General features: G+C 38.6%; 1 protein-coding gene across 1 annotated transcript in view; it reads right to left on the bottom strand.

Annotated features, from left to right (window-relative positions):
- ANOS1 (anosmin 1) overlaps positions 1 to 17,049 on the bottom strand; it is a 124,594-nt gene that overhangs the window by 91,849 nt on the left and 15,696 nt on the right. Inside the window, exon 2 of the mRNA XM_064143033.1 lies at positions 8,832 to 8,879. Coding sequence (XP_063999103.1) covers positions 8,832 to 8,879 — 48 coding nt within the window. The remainder of the gene's footprint in view (positions 1 to 8,831; positions 8,880 to 17,049) is intronic.

Genomic DNA, 17,049 nt, shown 5'->3' on the forward strand with positions numbered 1-17,049 from the left:
AAGGCTAAGATGCAGACATTCATCTGGTTTTCAGACTCCATCCCTTTACAGTGGCTTGAATATATTTTAGTACTACATTAAAGGTCATTGCAAGTATATTTTATCTTTGTCATTTAACTAGAGCTATATTTGATCTAACTCTGCAGTTGTCTCCCACAAGAGGAGGAAAGGGTCATACATTTAAGCAGGCTATTGCAGCATATTTTGTACAAAGAATTAGTTAGGTTAAGTGCAATGTAATTTAATAATCTGATCTCAACTGCAAAGTTCTACATTTTGTAGAGATTCTCTGACTTATGTGAGATATTAAAATTCCCAAGTAGTAATTCATGAATCTGAGCTTAGGGAACTGAGACTGTATTTGGGAAATCAAAATCACACTTATACTTGCATGTTATTTATCTCCCTCTGCATACTGAGCACAAAGCCATCGGAAGATAAGCAAAAAGTATGTACAAGATTGGAGCAAACTGAGTGGTAAGACCCCTAGGAAAACTCTAATGATATAAAGGATAAATCAGTTGTTTGCTTTCCAGCAGATTTACTGTTAATTTTCCTTAGTCTTAGTAGTAGTTCCTGTCTTTACTGTCTAAACAGTGCAGCTTCAGTGATGGCTTGCCCTCTGCTAGATGTTACTTAATCAACTACTTTCTAGATGACAAAATTTACAGTTGATTAGGCTGCACAGCTCCGTTGCTATTTCAGAGTTTCTAGGAAGGAATTATTTGTTGCTCAAATACCTCTAGATAAAGGATTCTGCAGTCTGAATATTGTTGGATTCTGAACAGTGTTCAGTGAAGCAGACAAAGCTATGTTAAAGAAACATTTAGTGCTTCAGAATGCCAGCCTCAATAAACATCTGTCGGGTATGCATGTGTGTGTGCATGCACGCCCACAAATTTCTCCCCTTAGCTGCAGTGTATGTCTGCAGTGTATGTCTGCAAACTTATGGTCTGTAGATGGCATTTGCATTTTTGAGACTGGAGCTAAGGCTGCTATGCTATTATCCTCAAAGCCAGTGTTGGCACAATTCAGTCATTAATGGCAATTATGTGTCCTTTCTTAGTGAAAGAAGGCTACTTAATCTTTGTTCATGCTCAGCATTGGCTCATTTTGCTCAGCATTCAGTTCAAATTTCAAACAGCACAGTGATCAGACTTGCTTATGCCACCATTAGCATATGGACCAGATGAAACTGGTCAGAAAAGCAAGCTTCAGAAAAGTCCACTTTTTCTGTGAACCCACAATGAGGATGAATGAGAAGTGCAGCAGAATTCTGCATCAATTAAAACTCAAGGCATAGGGACAGACAAACAGTATGATCCTTTCCTCCCCACTCAACATAAGATCCCTAGCAGTGGTGATAATCATTTCACAGAAGAAAAACGACTACACAAATCTGCGATGAAAATCAAAGGAATGCAAAACCTCTCCCTACAATAGAAGGCTGAAAGAGATGGGGACGTTCAGCCTGGAGGAGGCTCCAGGGAAACGTTACTGTGGCCTTTCATCACCTGAAGAAGACTGTTTTGGGTTCGGGAGGATCCCCCCCAACAACTTTTTCTGGAAATCTGCTCCTCAAAGAGCAATTTTCACTATACTCAGAACTTGGAAGCAAAAATAGAAATGTATTTACAGAGGAAAACTGAATATAAGGATATAAAGAGCAACTACAAACGTACAAATTATATTCACACATATAAGTGCAGTTAAATAACAGTACAGGACCTCCCTGTACCCTCAATTCAGATCCTTTATTCCCTCCTGAGGACAAAGGGCCCCCAAAGGCTACTACCACATGCTCTTCCTCTCTCCACCCTGTATCCTACGGCATCCAGACAGAGAGAAGTATCAAGTCAGCGGAGGAAAGCACAGCCCAAAACCCAGCAGAGCAGCGAGACACAAGAGCTTGTTCCACAGAATATAAACTGTTTCAGAATACACAAACTTTTTATTCAGACCAATTTAGTGAGATTAATTGATCTTATTATAATGTGAGCTCTGACCAGTCCACCCCTATCAACCTTGTCTGAAATATCTTGAAAATTGTGTTTGCAATTAATTTTTTTTTCAGTTTCAAACTGTAACAAGGACCTATAAGAAAAAAGGGGTCAGGCTTTTTATTAGGCTGTGTTGCACAGGACAAGAGGCAATGGTTTTACTTTTAAAAGAGGGCAGATTCAGACTAGATCTAATGACAGTTTTTCACAATTACAATGATGAAATACTGGAACAGGTTGCACTGGAAACATTCTAGGTCAGGTTGGACAAGGCTGAGAAACCTTGATCTAGTTGAAGGTGTCTTACAAGGGAGAGTTGGAGTTGACCTTCAAAGGTCCCTTCCAACCCAAACTACTGTAGGGAAAATTAAAATAACTTGATCCCAACCAATTGCTCTAGAGACAGGACCACTCAGACTGAAGGACAAGCAAAACAACTTCTGTCATAAACTGAGGTCTGTTCTTCCAGAGAAAAACTTTTGAGCTGAACAAAAGAAAGAATAAGAGCTGAGAAATGAAAGCTACTGCCTAGGAAAGGACATACCCTTTATATTTCACATTTTCACCCAAAAATAAGTAATAAAGCTTAGGTTTTTTTCTCTGGTGACACCTTATTAGACTGTAAGGATGACAGATACAATCCAACATGGCAACAGTAAAGAATATGAACGTTCTTCATTTTTTTCAGTATCCTGTGTTCTAATACAATTGGTTTTTTTGACACCTGAAAATCAAAACTCAGTATTTACAAATACAATGAAATACATCAGAGGACTGCAAAGTACTGTAAACAGTGTTTGGATGATAACTCTGTTTATTTTGCAGTTCTCAGGGCCCTTAGAGAACAAAGGGATTCCTGTCATCACAACACATTTATACACTAACGTTTTTATATAAACAAACACTGAATCACAAAGCTCTTTCCTGTACTTCCCTAAACACAACTCTCGAGAATCTTCAGTCAACCTATTTCTTAACTAGCTTTAACCATCTAACCACTATGGTTCTCTCTGCACTCTCTGCCCTTTTATAGATGAATATAGCTTAAAAAGGCAAACAAAAATAAACCATTAGAACACAAGCAATCACCACTACATCTGCCTTCTTATTTCTTATATGCTCAGGATTATTTTGTGCAGTCAGCACACCAATACCCTGAATAATTCTTCTTAATTCTGTTCTATTAAATAGCTTTACATTTTATAAGTTAAAAGGAAGAAAGAAAACCACTCTGTCTAGCAGATCAAGAAAGAATTTTTAATTCATCTTCCTTCTGGTATAAAAAAAAAAAATCAAAACATCCATTATTTTACCCTTTCCATGGGTGGTACTTAATTCACCATAGATTGGCAATATCAAGAACCATGATTCCTCTTAAATTTTATAAAGCTGTCCCTTATTGTGCTGTAGCTTTCTTGTGTAAATAACAGCGGCTGAACATAACTTTCCAGCAGAGATGCGAGTTTCCAGGCTAAGAAACCTGGAATGTTCCAGCTACTTCGGGCTAATGATCTCTCAAATGCACACTAATATGTTTGATAAAAGTCTCCCAGCATGAGTGCACAGAATGCTTACCATGAGAATGACAGTACTGTGGGCAGGGCAAATCGCTGACACCGTTTCAGAATGAGTTAGACGCTGGAGGCACAAATTAAAACCGTGAGCTTTCATTTCACTGGGCTTTGACAGATGGAAGAGTGCATCAAATCTCTAATTGTTTAAACCATTAACTCATCTTTCCACCTGCATTATCTTTGGAAAGAGCTCGGCTGGAAGCCTGAAACAATTGCTCACAGAGTGAGTACAGGAGTGTGCATTGCCCTAAAAAGAAATTAGAGCTGTCTTTTTGAAGCAGTCTCTTTATTTGGCTGTAGCATTTGTAAACTTATTTGTCTTTATTTGCACATTTTTCTCTCAGTTCTGAAAACTAAAAAAAAAAAAGGCAGAAAAAAAATGGCCTTTCAGCCTTTTTGCAGAATCAATCAATCAGGCACCACTGCTTTGGCTGCTGCGAAGAAGAAAGTTGTACTGCAATTCACAGTGCATTATGATGATCCCCATTTATCTCCAGTCCTTGTAAATGCCACTGCACATGCAGCTCTAAATTATCCCTGCTAGTGGTCTTTTGACTTTCAGTTGCTTACAAAAGGAAAAACTTATGTATGGAGTTTAAAACAAATATATATATCTCTACTCCACAAGCTCTCTCGAAATGTCTTTCTTTGTCATTTTGCCCCTCCCTTAGGGCTTAAATACATTTTTCACTAGTGCAGCATCCTTGTAGGGCACTTTGTCATTCCACGTTACTCTCACTAGCACTCAACTCCTACTGTTGTTTTCACAGGGAAGCGCCTGTTACATGCTTAGCACTTCTGAGTGCTGGAGAACAAAGGGCTCAGCACTATGGGGCTCACGCCGCAAAAGCAAACTGACAAAAAGGAGCAGGAACAGCAAACACTACTCATACATACAGTTCAGCAACACTGGTTAAGATGGCAGACAGCAGTGGGATGTTAAGGACTGTAGGCAGCACTCATTTCGGGCTTCGAAAGCATAAGTAGAAAACATAGGACAACAAATACCACTAAGGGAGTGGAACATCTGCCACATACAGACAAGCTCAAAAAGCTGGAGCTCTTGAGTCTGGAAAGAAGGTTCAGGGTGATCTTACACATGTTTATACATGTCTGATGAGAAGCAATGAAGAAGAGAGATTTGGGCTCTTCTCAGTCATGTGCATGGACCAAACAAGAGGCAGTGGGCACAAATTAATAAAACAGAAAATACAGAATCTTTTTTACTGTATGGGTAGTCAAACACTGAAACAGACTGCCCAGAGAGAGTTTAGTCTTCATCTGTGAAGATACTCAAAAACCCAACTGGATGTGGTTCTGGACAGGTCTGCTGTAGCTGACCCTACTTGGGTAGGTGGGATGCACTAGAAGGTGTCAAGATGTTCCAATCAACCTAAACGATTCACTGATTCCTTGGCAGATGTGTATGAAGCAAGTAGGTAGACATACAGAGCAGTGGAAGGAAAGAGGCAAAATATCACATAGAGATTTTCAAAGGGTAAGGAGGGGAAAAAATTCTAAAGAAGAATTATGTAAACATTTGAAACTCAAATCCAATAGCAAAGCTGAAGTCAGCAGTGGAATTCAAAACCAAACATATACACAGTTTATTGGCACTGTACAAAGAGAGTCAACCTCCAGGGGCTGAATCATCCTTGCAGACTATTTTATAGGGTACAATTCTGAGAGTGGTTCCCACATCAAGTGGTACCTTAATCCATATATAGCTATTAGTAGGAGGTTGACCAACAAACTTTATGACTACTGTAATGCTTTAGTGCAAGTGAGCTATTAGATGTCAAGACTCGAGGCTGTACTAGATCATGTACTGAAGGAGTCTGCAGTAGTGTGGAAAGCAAACTTCCAGCTCTTCAAGGAGATAGACAACAGCCCCCCCTGGAACAGAACTGGTGGATGGTCAAGAATACTTTTCATAGAGTGCAAAAAGTCTCAATCCCCCCAGATGTAAAACAGGGAAACGGGCATGGCTGACTTGAGACCTGCTGGTGAATTTAAAGGGCAAAAAGGAAATGAATAGGAAGTGGAAGAAACAACAAGTGTCCTGGGAAGTATGTATGGATGCTGCCGAATTGTATAAGGATGTGGTAAGAAGGTCTATGTGCAGCTGGAGCTGAATGTGGTAAGAAGGTCTATGTGCAGCTGGAGCTGAATGTGGCAAGAACTATGAAGAATAATTAGAAGGGTTTCTACAAGTATGTCAGCCATAAAAGAAAGGTCAGCAAAAGCCTATCTCCCATGCTGAGCAGTCTGGTCAGTCAGTCTGTTGACCAAGAGAAGGCTGCTGGGACAGCTGTTGGCAACAGGTGCTGGAGTTTTATGTAGTCATGCATGCAGAAAAAAAGAAGGGAGTGTCTACTTGTCTGGCTCTCTTCCTAAACATGCTTTTGACCCATGTGGTGTTCAGGAATGAGTAGAGATGACCGAGATCTGTGCTTGACACACTGACTGTGTGTCAAGAATACTGAGCCCAGCCCAGCCCAGCCTATTCTGCTTTTTCTGTCTCTCCACTTTGGAACGCCATTTTTTTGTGCTGTTGTTTATGAGTCCACTTTCATGTAACTCTGAGAATCTGATGAGCTGCCAGTAAAAGTAAAAGACTATGAGTAAAGGAAAATAAAATAAATACTGAATTTTAACATTCATGGACTCTCTGGACATAAATTAAGTTCCATACCATGAAGTATCAATCCTAAAGAGGGTGGACATGCTATTGGGAGCCCTTACACAGTTCATGGGAGCATGGAGAGCAAGCACTCACAAGCTCTCTTGTGCTTTGTCTTGCAAAATAAACCCCTGGAGAGATCTCATTAGAATTATATATTGCATATAAAATTATTGGTGGATATTTTGCTGCTTATATTCATGCTTTTGTGATTTGCTTCATTAAAATAACAAAAATTAATAGCCATTTGGGATATAGGTAGTGACCTACAATAGGCCCTGTGACAGCTAATACTACTTTAGTTCATTAGATTTTTACCTCTCTGAAATCTTGGTGTTTCTCAAAGGTATTAATCCTCAAACTAACAGTTGCTGTCCACATTTGTATTTTGGTGGCATAATGGCTGGGATTGTCTTTTAAGTTACTTTACCTACCATATGAACTTGAACAACATCCTACCAACAGCTATGGTCAGCTACAGAAATATTCTTAAAGGTAAAAACCATAGTTTGTGGGTTTTTTTCATTTGTTTTATGCTAGTACTAAGATATTTTTCCCAGTTATTCTATGAACAAAACTGTGGCCACAAAATGCCTCCAGAGTTTTATGTCAGACTGATCTAACTCTAAGAGAATAATGGACAGAGACTTTAGTACACTGTTTTGGCAGCTCAGGACTAGGCAAAAATGAAGCCAAAACAGACATGAAAGTTGCAATGAACAGAAAATACATGTAAAAGCCTTCTAATGGATGCTTTGTGGTGGTTTTTTTTCATTCCCCATAGCTCCAGCTCCCAGAAGGACATCTACTTTCACAGGCTACTGTCTGTCCTTGAAATGGAAAAATGAAATCCAAAATAAAACTGTGAGCAGTATAGTACAAGTAAGAACATGAACTACACTGTACCTTTTCCATTTTATAAACTGTTATAGGAAAGAATGAAATAATGAAGTTATTAAATTAACTACATCATCTTATGTTGCAGTGTCAGCTGCTCTCTGACACATCGATGCAACCTGAAAGTAAAATTTCTTCACCACTCCTACCAGATGCAAATATTTGTGAAGACAGAAAGTGCTTCTGTGCTTCCAAATCCCCTCACTAACAAAGCGGCTTAACGTTTGCAGTGATCTGCACTTCAACCATACATCACCTCAAAAAGCTATGCCGCAAAATAAAGGTGGACACTGGGAATATCCTTTAGGAAGAACGTCATCTGAGATATTTAGCAGGATAACACATATAAATCTCCTCCACTGAGATGCTAAGAAGCACTGAAAGGAATTTGCATGTTTAAAAGGTTAACTCAATCTCCTGCAAAGCTTCAGTGAGGTGACAGGATTGTTTGACCTTGCATTGCAAAGCACAGAAAACCAAAGTTCACCCAAAACAAGAACATCCTAGCAATGTTCAGCCCTGTTAACATTTGCACTAAAATGATATTTATTTCTTTTCCTAAATATGGCAAAGCTGCTTTCTTAAGGAAAATGTATTACCTTGCTAAGAAAGAATGAAGAAATAAGGTAACATGACTTGTGAATGTCAGATTAGTCAACACATACTTTAAACTGACATTTCATTAATAGTGCCAAAAGTTATCAAACAAAGAGTCAATAACAAAATGGTCCATTTGTGATTTCCTCCATTTCAATGGAAGCTAGATCAGTTAACCCAGTAGATTCACACTCTAAATACAGAGAAGAAATTGTCATGTGTTGATTTAAAATCAAGAATTAGCACCAGCATTTATATAGATTACGTTATCAAAAGAAAAGAGAACAATGCTACCTGGACTTTACCCCACTTGCAGCACAAGCTTCATAGAATAAAGACTAAATAATGAAGTTTTAAAAACCTAATCTATAGTAGAAATATATCTGCATGAAGCTTAGACAAAAATATTACCTTCAGTATTTTAAAGTAAATTACCAATGGATGCTTCTGCCACAATGGTTATGAACAAACTTGCATCAGTGTGTGTAATTCCACTTTTACCCACCAAAACTCTCAAATCACTGTTGCACCTTAGAACAACTCTTAAACAGATGAGCAGAAGATAATTAGCTCACCTCCTCTTAGACTTTCAGGGTTAAAGTGCTAGTATAAGTCAAGGCATCAGTTGAGCCACTGGGATTTGCATCAAGAATTTTTTCAAAGAGAGGCAGTGTGTTGCTAAAAATTAAATGCATAGATTGAAAGTAGTGTTGAATGCTGACATACCTGGATGCTGTTGGAGGAAGATTCTTAAAGGGCATTGACAGTTTTACTGTCTTATGACAAAAAACATTGAAAGAGCTATAAATGACACACCAGATTTTACTCAAAGTTTGTTGGTAACCATAGAATTGTGTTGGTTTAACTAAGCTTAATATATAACCTCAAACATGATTCCTTTGTCCTGAAAGAGTAAACTATTCAGGTTTGGCTTTGGATATTTTATTATAGGTTGAGGTTTCCAAATAAAATATGAACAGGAAGTTCTGAAAACAGGCTAAAGAGGCACTTAATCCACAGCCAAGAGATTGAAAGCAACTAGGTAACTTAAATAAAGGCAGGGTTGAGGGAAGGACATACCTTTGAACACTGTTTATGATTCTGGCACCAAGCAAGTGAGCCATTGTTCTGAAAGAAAGAAAAAGTACATGCATGTTAATATTTCTTTAAGACTAGATATGATCACCCTAACAAGTTTAAACAGAGTAGGCCATTTAGTTCTGCTTAGAGAATGTTGTCACAACACCAGTACCAATCCTGACTCCGATTCACACGTGTTGAGTCAAAGGCTCAGGTAGAGAGACCAGAGAAAAGTTAGGAAAGCATTTCATCAGACAAGACTGGGGGAAAGTGACCAAAGCACCTTTCAGTTCATCTTCATAAATACTTGCTGTCTAGACTTGCTAGGAAGCAAACAAAAGGTAACACTTGTGTTTAAAAAACTGATATGGCTAGGTAGTGACTCACAAACAGAAAGCCCATTAGTCATTTTTCAGTACTGCACAATACTTACAATAAATTACCAAGGTAAGATAATGAATGGCCTTGAAATAAATGCAAAATGTAATTAAATGGGAAATGAGTTCACCAAAAGTTGACCATGCCAGTTCTGGCTTACATTTGTGAAAATTAAAGTGCATTTCTCAGATCAGAAAACACTATACCACTCATTTATCTTAACTGTCCTAAAACCACCAATATGGTATTACATGCAAAATAATAGCTTAAGCTAAAGGGAAAAAAAAAAAAAAAAAAGATAAATATGAAAATAAAGATGAGAAAAGATAAATATGAAACCAGCACAGAGAGAAGCAGCAACCTCTGTTCCAATAGAGCACCCTCTGAAAGATCAATTCTGGAAACAGTATTTCCTATAGCTCAGGAAAGAGAAGTGAATGTGAAGAGATAAGACAAAATATTGATTCACTTGCTGGATAATGGAAGATCAATACAACATCAGGAAGACTCAAGTGGCCAAACACAGAAATGGGGTACAAACTGCAAATAGAGCACACTTTCATGTACTTAGGAACTCACACAGGTATACTATTTTCATCATCTATAAGCTTATATTCTGGAAATAGAACTTATGAAATTTCTGGTTAATTTGCTGTTCAGAATCTCACTATGATGGTAAGTCTGTGAGGGAGTAGTAGGACATAGAATATCATAGAATCAACCAGGTTGGAAGAGGCCTCCAAGATCATCCAGTCCAACCTAGCACCCAGCCCCAGCCAGCCAACTAGACCAAGGTACCAAGTGCCTCATCCAGTCTTTTGACTCATAGAATCATACACTCATAGACTCGTAGACACATAAAATCAGACTCAGTCAGGGTTGGAAGGGATCACAAGGATCATCTAGTTCCAACTCCCCTGCCATGGGCAGGGACATCCTTCCCTAGATCACAGAATCATAGAATCAACCTTTCATATGCATTAGACAAGGTATTTCCACAGGTATTAATTGGCACTGGGTATACATCTGGAAATCAGTCTCCAAAGAAGAATTCAGGTAGGTCAAGATGCAAAATAAAATAGCAGGACCATAATTTCTCTCTCTTTTTTCCCCCCTTCTAACAAAGGAAGATGCAAATCACAACTGTTTTTACTGCAGATAAATGTGTTATTTCTGAAAGTACAAAGTCTACCATTCAGAAGCAGAAATGGATATAGCAGCATGCATTGTGACCATGCCAACTACACCAGTTTCTCAACAGTGGTCTGTTGCCATACCAGCAAACCCTGTCAGCTTGAATACAGTGACTTGCTACCACAGCTTAATGAGTCAATGTTTTGAAGCTGGATCTCTCATAGTGAATATTTGAGAGATCATGTTTGTGCATGTTTTCATATAGTATGTATTCACACTTTCACACAAGCTGCCAAGAAGGGTCCAGCAGGTGAGGGGAATCAATTGTCCCCTTCTACTGTCCAAGTCAGATTCCACCTGGAGTAGTGTCCAGCTTTGGCGTCCCCAGTACAAGAAAGTCATGAATGTTCTGAAAAGGGACAGAAAAAAGGTCAGAGGGCTGGAAAACTCTCCTCTGAAGACAGGCTGAGAATTAGAGTTGTTTAGCTGGGTGAAGGCCCTGGGGAAACCTTAATGCAGCATTTCAATATGCATGCCAGGGATAGGCTGGTTATGAACACCCATAGCAACAGAGCAAGGGACAGCAGTTTTAAGTTGAAAGAGGGTACATATAGATTGGTCATAAGGAAGAAATTATTCACAGTAAAAAAGGTGATAGGGTGAAATAGGTTTCCCAGAGAAGTGGATGCCTCAACAGTGAAATTATTCCAATGTTTGAAAAGGATTTTGAGCAATCTGATCTTATGACAATGTTCCTTCCCATGGCAGAGAGGGTAGACTAGATGTTTGTAAGCTCTTTCCAAACCACTGCATGATTCTGTGGTTCTATGACTATGAAGACTACTCAAAACACACACCCATGTGTGGCCATGACCAAAGATTATTGAGTGGTCTTGCAATGACACCTGGCAGCTCCCTCAGAATTTATGGGTGCATCTTGTCAGGATCCACACCTTATTCATGTCATTTGCTCATGTATTCACTGACCTGATCCTCTTTCATCAAAGGTACATCTTCCTTGTTCCAGTGCTTTCCCTCTGTAATCTGGAACCTGGCACTCCTTAAGGCCTTGCTAGCAACATCTGAGACAAAGGAGGAGTGTGGCTACCAGTAGCTATAAGCTGTTCAGAAGGCACAGGAGGAAGAAGGGGTGGAGGTGTTGCCCTTGTAAAGAAGTGGATAGAGTGCAGAGTTGCTGCTAAAAAATAGCCACAGGCAGGTCAAAAGGCATTAGGGATTGGGACATCAAAGAGAGCTTCATGGTAGGAGTCTACTACAGGCCACCTGATCAAGTGAAGCTTGTTGAAGAAGCATTCTTCAGCTCAAGGAGACATTGCAATCTGTAAAGCAATTTCTTTCATATTAACTGAAATGCTGAAAAATTCTTTTCCTGTATTACCTAAGAAGTTCTGGGGATGATAAATGTAAAGACACATCTACTCCCTTCCACTTGAAAGCTTCTTCAGGAGCAATTTACACACTTCAGATTATACAATTTAAGTTCAATATTTTATTAATGTTTATTTTGTTTTACCTTCATGGCAGATTATAATGTAATCATTACCTGATTTTAATCTGACATTACTGTAGGATTTATCTAAAACTTGAGTTTTGATAGTGTAAGAACAGCCAACTATGAGCACTATGTCAGGTTCAACCCTTTCAAAAGGAGAGAGACATAAATAGAAGAAATAAAACTTTAGAACAGTCATAAATAATAAATGCCAGTGGGAATACTTTAGCATTACCCTCGATGCTGTATGAGAATTTATTATTTCCATTTACAGATCTAGCCAACACTAATGTTAAAACAATATTTTACATGCTACTTTCAATTTATCCCCCCTTTCTTCTTCACATAAAATGTGACAGAGGTAGCTGATTGCAGTAACAGATTAGTAGCAGCTCACCACTTTGTTTCAGTTATGCTGCTGCTTTCCACTGAACTAGAAGAAAAGCACTCCTGCTTTTAAATTGTATCTGTTACTTGAAACAATGCCATAAATGTCCAGATGTGTGGCTTCCCTACTTTGTAATTTCAGTGTCCACCACTGTTTTAGTTTTACTACTGAAAACTGTGGCCACTCGAAAGTTTAGCAAAACATAAAGGTATTGTTTAGCAACTTCAACTTCATACAACCTAGCATGATGAGAATGATTTTTCATTCATTACACAAGGTGAAAGCAAATTCTACAGGCTTCCTTTGAACAACACAAGAACGCTAAATGAACACTCTTCTCCACTCTGTGTCTTAACAAATCATTTACCTAAGTTATGCTAATGCTCCACTGTGATTTTTTTCCCCCTGCTTTTAATCTAAGGTACCCAGTTAAAACTGTCATTTCAAACTATCAGAAGGTTATAGGGGTTTCTGAAGCATTTTACATGCTCACAGATTATGTCCTCAATTCCCTCACATCTGTTTTTCTTCAAACCCAATCCTGACCTGGCATATGCCAATGGGAGTTTTGACTTCCGTTTTTAGTGGTGGCTTAACACTGCTGTGCAGATACCACCTCATGGAAGAGTTACAAGACCACTGTTTCTGCCCAAATATAAACCTTTCCCCACTGTACCTTCAAGGGCAACCTTAAAGTATCTTAGTCTGTGCACTAAAGAAGAGAAGAAACTGTGCTCAACAGGGCGAACTCCAAATATTCCATCTTCCCAGCACTGACATACTACATGAAAGATGTCAGGCAAATGTGACTCTAAGTCTCCAACATCACCAAGTACATGGAGGTAACAGGAATTCAGGCCACCACCTAAGCCCCACACACTTTCAGTCTGTTAGAAAGAAAACAGAATCACATTTTCGAAGACCAGATAAACAGTGCAAGAGTTCTCATCTTTCATGAAAATACAAGCCACAGACATTTTCAATTAAACTTACAAATTGGTACCTCTGATCAGTCCTACTAGGCTTCAGTAAGTATATGTGCATGCTTGCTTTCCTCTAGAAAATCACAAATGCCCTGGCACAGAACATCTGTGTTCTGTGCCTTCATGCGCTGGAATAAGTCAAAGTTGTACAGCATCTAGAGAGGTAAGGAAGAATCAATCTTCATCTACCTACAGTGTGCCCCAGAGAGATTAAATAATAATAATAATAATAATAATAATAATAATAATAATAATAATAACTCTCACAAGCAAGTAAAAACTAGCCTTTCATTGAAGCAATGGTAATAAATAATTAGTTAATTCCCTCCAGTTACATCTCTGTCCATAATTATGTGCAGAGATAAGCCCCTTCTTCTGAAAGCCGTGAAGAATGAACTAAACCCTGTAGTCTGCTATGACAATACCTTTACACCTACTATCAGTTTTGGAAGTAATTTCTTCCCTGTCCAACCTTCAATTATTCATACTGTCTCTCTGAAGTGGTCTGGAGAGCAGCGAGGGAATAAAGGGAATAAAGAGGTAGAACTCAGAACTAAGAAGCGTGTGAGAAGTGAGTGTCTTATCTGTATTTTGACTAGTGGCATTTCTCAGCAGAAAAATGAGGGATGTAAGTTATTACTGTTGGTTTTGTTTTTTTCTTCTCACAGCTAAGGATTTAATTTCTTTCAGTAAAATATTCCAGTTAGCCTGAAATCAGCACAACTACATTTGATGCACTCCAGGTCACATTTTGCTTTCTTGGCTGCCAGGGAACACTGGCATTCATATTGAGCCTACTGCCAACCAACAACCCCAAATTCCTTTCTGCAGGGCTCTGCTTGGCATTACTCTGTCCCAGCTGCACAATCTGGCATTTGAACTTGTTACATTTCAGCCAAATGATCATTGCCAAATGATCTAGTCTATCCAGATACTTCTGTAAGGCCTCACCTGTCAGATGCAACCCCACTCACTGCAACTCTTTTGAGTTCTGTCCTTCAGCCAGTTCTTCACCCAGAATGTCATGAATGCTTCATAGAGTTGCCCCTGGCTGCCTCTGCAAGTTCATCACTTGCCAGGCCTGATTCTGTTGATGACCCTGACACTAGCACCCAGCTTTGTTCATCCTGTAAAGCCCTGTGGGGCTGCTTCCCTCAAAGAGGCTACAATCTGCAGTGGGGCCATCTTCAGCCCCCTAGATCTCCATCCTCTACGAGCATGAGCTTTCACTGAGCCTGACAGCAGGAGACTGTGCTATAGGGTCTACAACAACTTCATTTTTTCATCACGTATAAAACCTGTCCTTGGACTTTACTGCAATTAACAAAAGCATGAAGCAAAATTTCAATAATGAAACCAAATAATTATCACTCAAACTGGACAAAAACAAGAACAAAAAAAAGCAAAGAAAATCACTGCAAAATACTCTAATGGGAGAAAAGAAAACAGAAAGTACTTAGCAAATATTAGTCATGTTGTTTAATATATTATCATCAGACACTTGGGTAACTTTAGGAGTGTTAATAAAAAAACTTATGTAGAAATACAGCACTAAAGTGTGTACATATATCTCCTCCATCATTTTATTAGTGCATACAACTTTTTATTAGTTAAAAATAAATAAATAACTGAGCAACAGTATCCTGAAAAGAAAGCCAAAAAGAGAGAACACATTTTGCAACATACACCTGGAGTTCTTCTGTTATTGTAACCAACCACTGTGAACCCTTGCAGCTACACCAAATGTACATTCTTCTTAGCAGAAACCATTTCTATACCACAGATGTTTGACTTGTAGAAAAGTAAATGTTGGTTACTGGTTAACCCAAAGTAATTAGGTTAAAGAAGTGACTGAATGTAAGAAATAGCTATAAAACTGATCAGTCTAACAATTCATTCTTGTGACATAACTGGAGTTTATAAATATAAACCAAAATTAAATGATCATGGGTCACAGTTTGACTAAGACTGCAGTCTAATTTTAAACATCTGGATTTAGCAGCAGGATTTAACATGGATTTCACAAACTCCTATCACAATGACATGGTGGGTAGTCCTATAGATGAGTAGGTGCAACTGGAACTGTATTGACCTAAACTTGGCATTGGTATTTCTTGAATAATTCCTATAAAATCATCTTCAACCTTCCTTTCTAATAGAGATTGTTTTCACTAGAGCTTAGACTGAAATATTTAAAGCCACAACTTAACATGCACCAACATAAAACCATGGATAAAACATTAAGACCAGAGTAATTACAAAAGAAATTAAGTAAAATCATCAACCATCACCTAAATCCTAAGACACAACAGTATTTGTTCTGTGGCTGCCATTATTAGTGGGTTCCTAGAAAGCCAGCCATTGACTTCTGGAAGCTATTCCCAGTAAAATGACAAAAGGCAAGCAATTTTGGAGATATGCACTACGTACTGCTTGGATTAAATTTGCATCTCAGGTGTGGCACACCTTGTCTCCCTTTACAGCAGTGTCTTCTCAAATGCACAGAAAAAGCTACTTAGATAAACACAAGCTGTAAAAACACACGAGCCACAAGAATCCTTGTGTCTCCACTGCACTTGTGAGTTATGACTGCCTTCTTGTGGTTTCACGGACTTCAGTCTTACCACTTCTAAGACTGATCTCAACTGAGGCCTTCTTCTACTTAGAATTTTATACCAATCTGTAAAAGAATCCAGATGAAATAAATTTCTCTTCACTCAGCTATCAGAGGAATTAAATACACTGCCACTAGTTTGAAGATATTAAACACAAATATGTAATCTCACACTGAGGCATATACTTTGGGCCAAATCCTGCACATGCTTCATGAAGTTAATTCAGTTGAAGTGAACAGAAACAAGAAGCAAAAATAGCTTGTTATTTATTTGTAAGCTCCCATCTCAAACCTCCACCCTTCCAAAAAGCCTTTCTTGTCATGTCAAAGTAGATATGCTATACGAATGAAATGACACAATTAAAAGCATATGCAGGCTCAAAGATGTGACAGAAATGTAGACTACTGGGAAATTAACACTGAGAAGAAAAAATACATACTAAAAATGCAGTGCTCACTTATGCAAAATACTATATAAATGTAGACAGACATGACCTACTTCAGCATACTTGAAAAAAACACAACCAGTTTACCAAAAATCAGTAATGTTCCTACCTTCAGAAATGCAGCATGTATGCTGCTTTTATTGTTTGACTTTATAACTGAAAATTATAGTTCATGTGTAGAATGCACAGGGAGCAGTTGCCTGTACTCATCTGCACTACCTACCAGCTGATCATTCCAGAACAGCTACAAAAGCCCAGGGTGGCTCCACAATGGAAGTCAGAGGAACCACAGAACACATCTGCTGAGCAAAACTGGTGTTGATAGACCTAATGTCTGCACTTCACATATGCCAACTTCCCATTTTTCTTCAACTAGTTCTCGTCTGGTCCTATGAACACACTGTCAATTAAAGTGCTAAAGCACATTAGGTCCTCATGGATCATCTCTTCCAGCTATGTTTACTCACTGCATGAACTCTCAGACTGGTCAATAATATAAATCAAAAGATGGCCATGATGCTCAGGAAACACATGTCAAAAGCAAACTCTGATCCATATTAAATCACTAGTGTGTAGATTTTCCTTAGATGCCTCTAAAATTTCCCACAAACATACAACAGTAATATTTCAGAGCTTCCTACTAGACTTAATTTTCTTCAGAAGCCATACTGTTTCAGGGCCATTCAGGGCAGCATTGCTTTCTGGACTGTGGGTACTAGTGTCTCATGTCCTCAAAGAAAAAAAAGACTATGAATCACCCAT

Source organism: Pogoniulus pusillus, chromosome 5 (assembly GCF_015220805.1).
Source record: "Pogoniulus pusillus isolate bPogPus1 chromosome 5, bPogPus1.pri, whole genome shotgun sequence".
Taxonomy (NCBI): Eukaryota; Metazoa; Chordata; class Aves; order Piciformes; family Lybiidae; genus Pogoniulus; species Pogoniulus pusillus.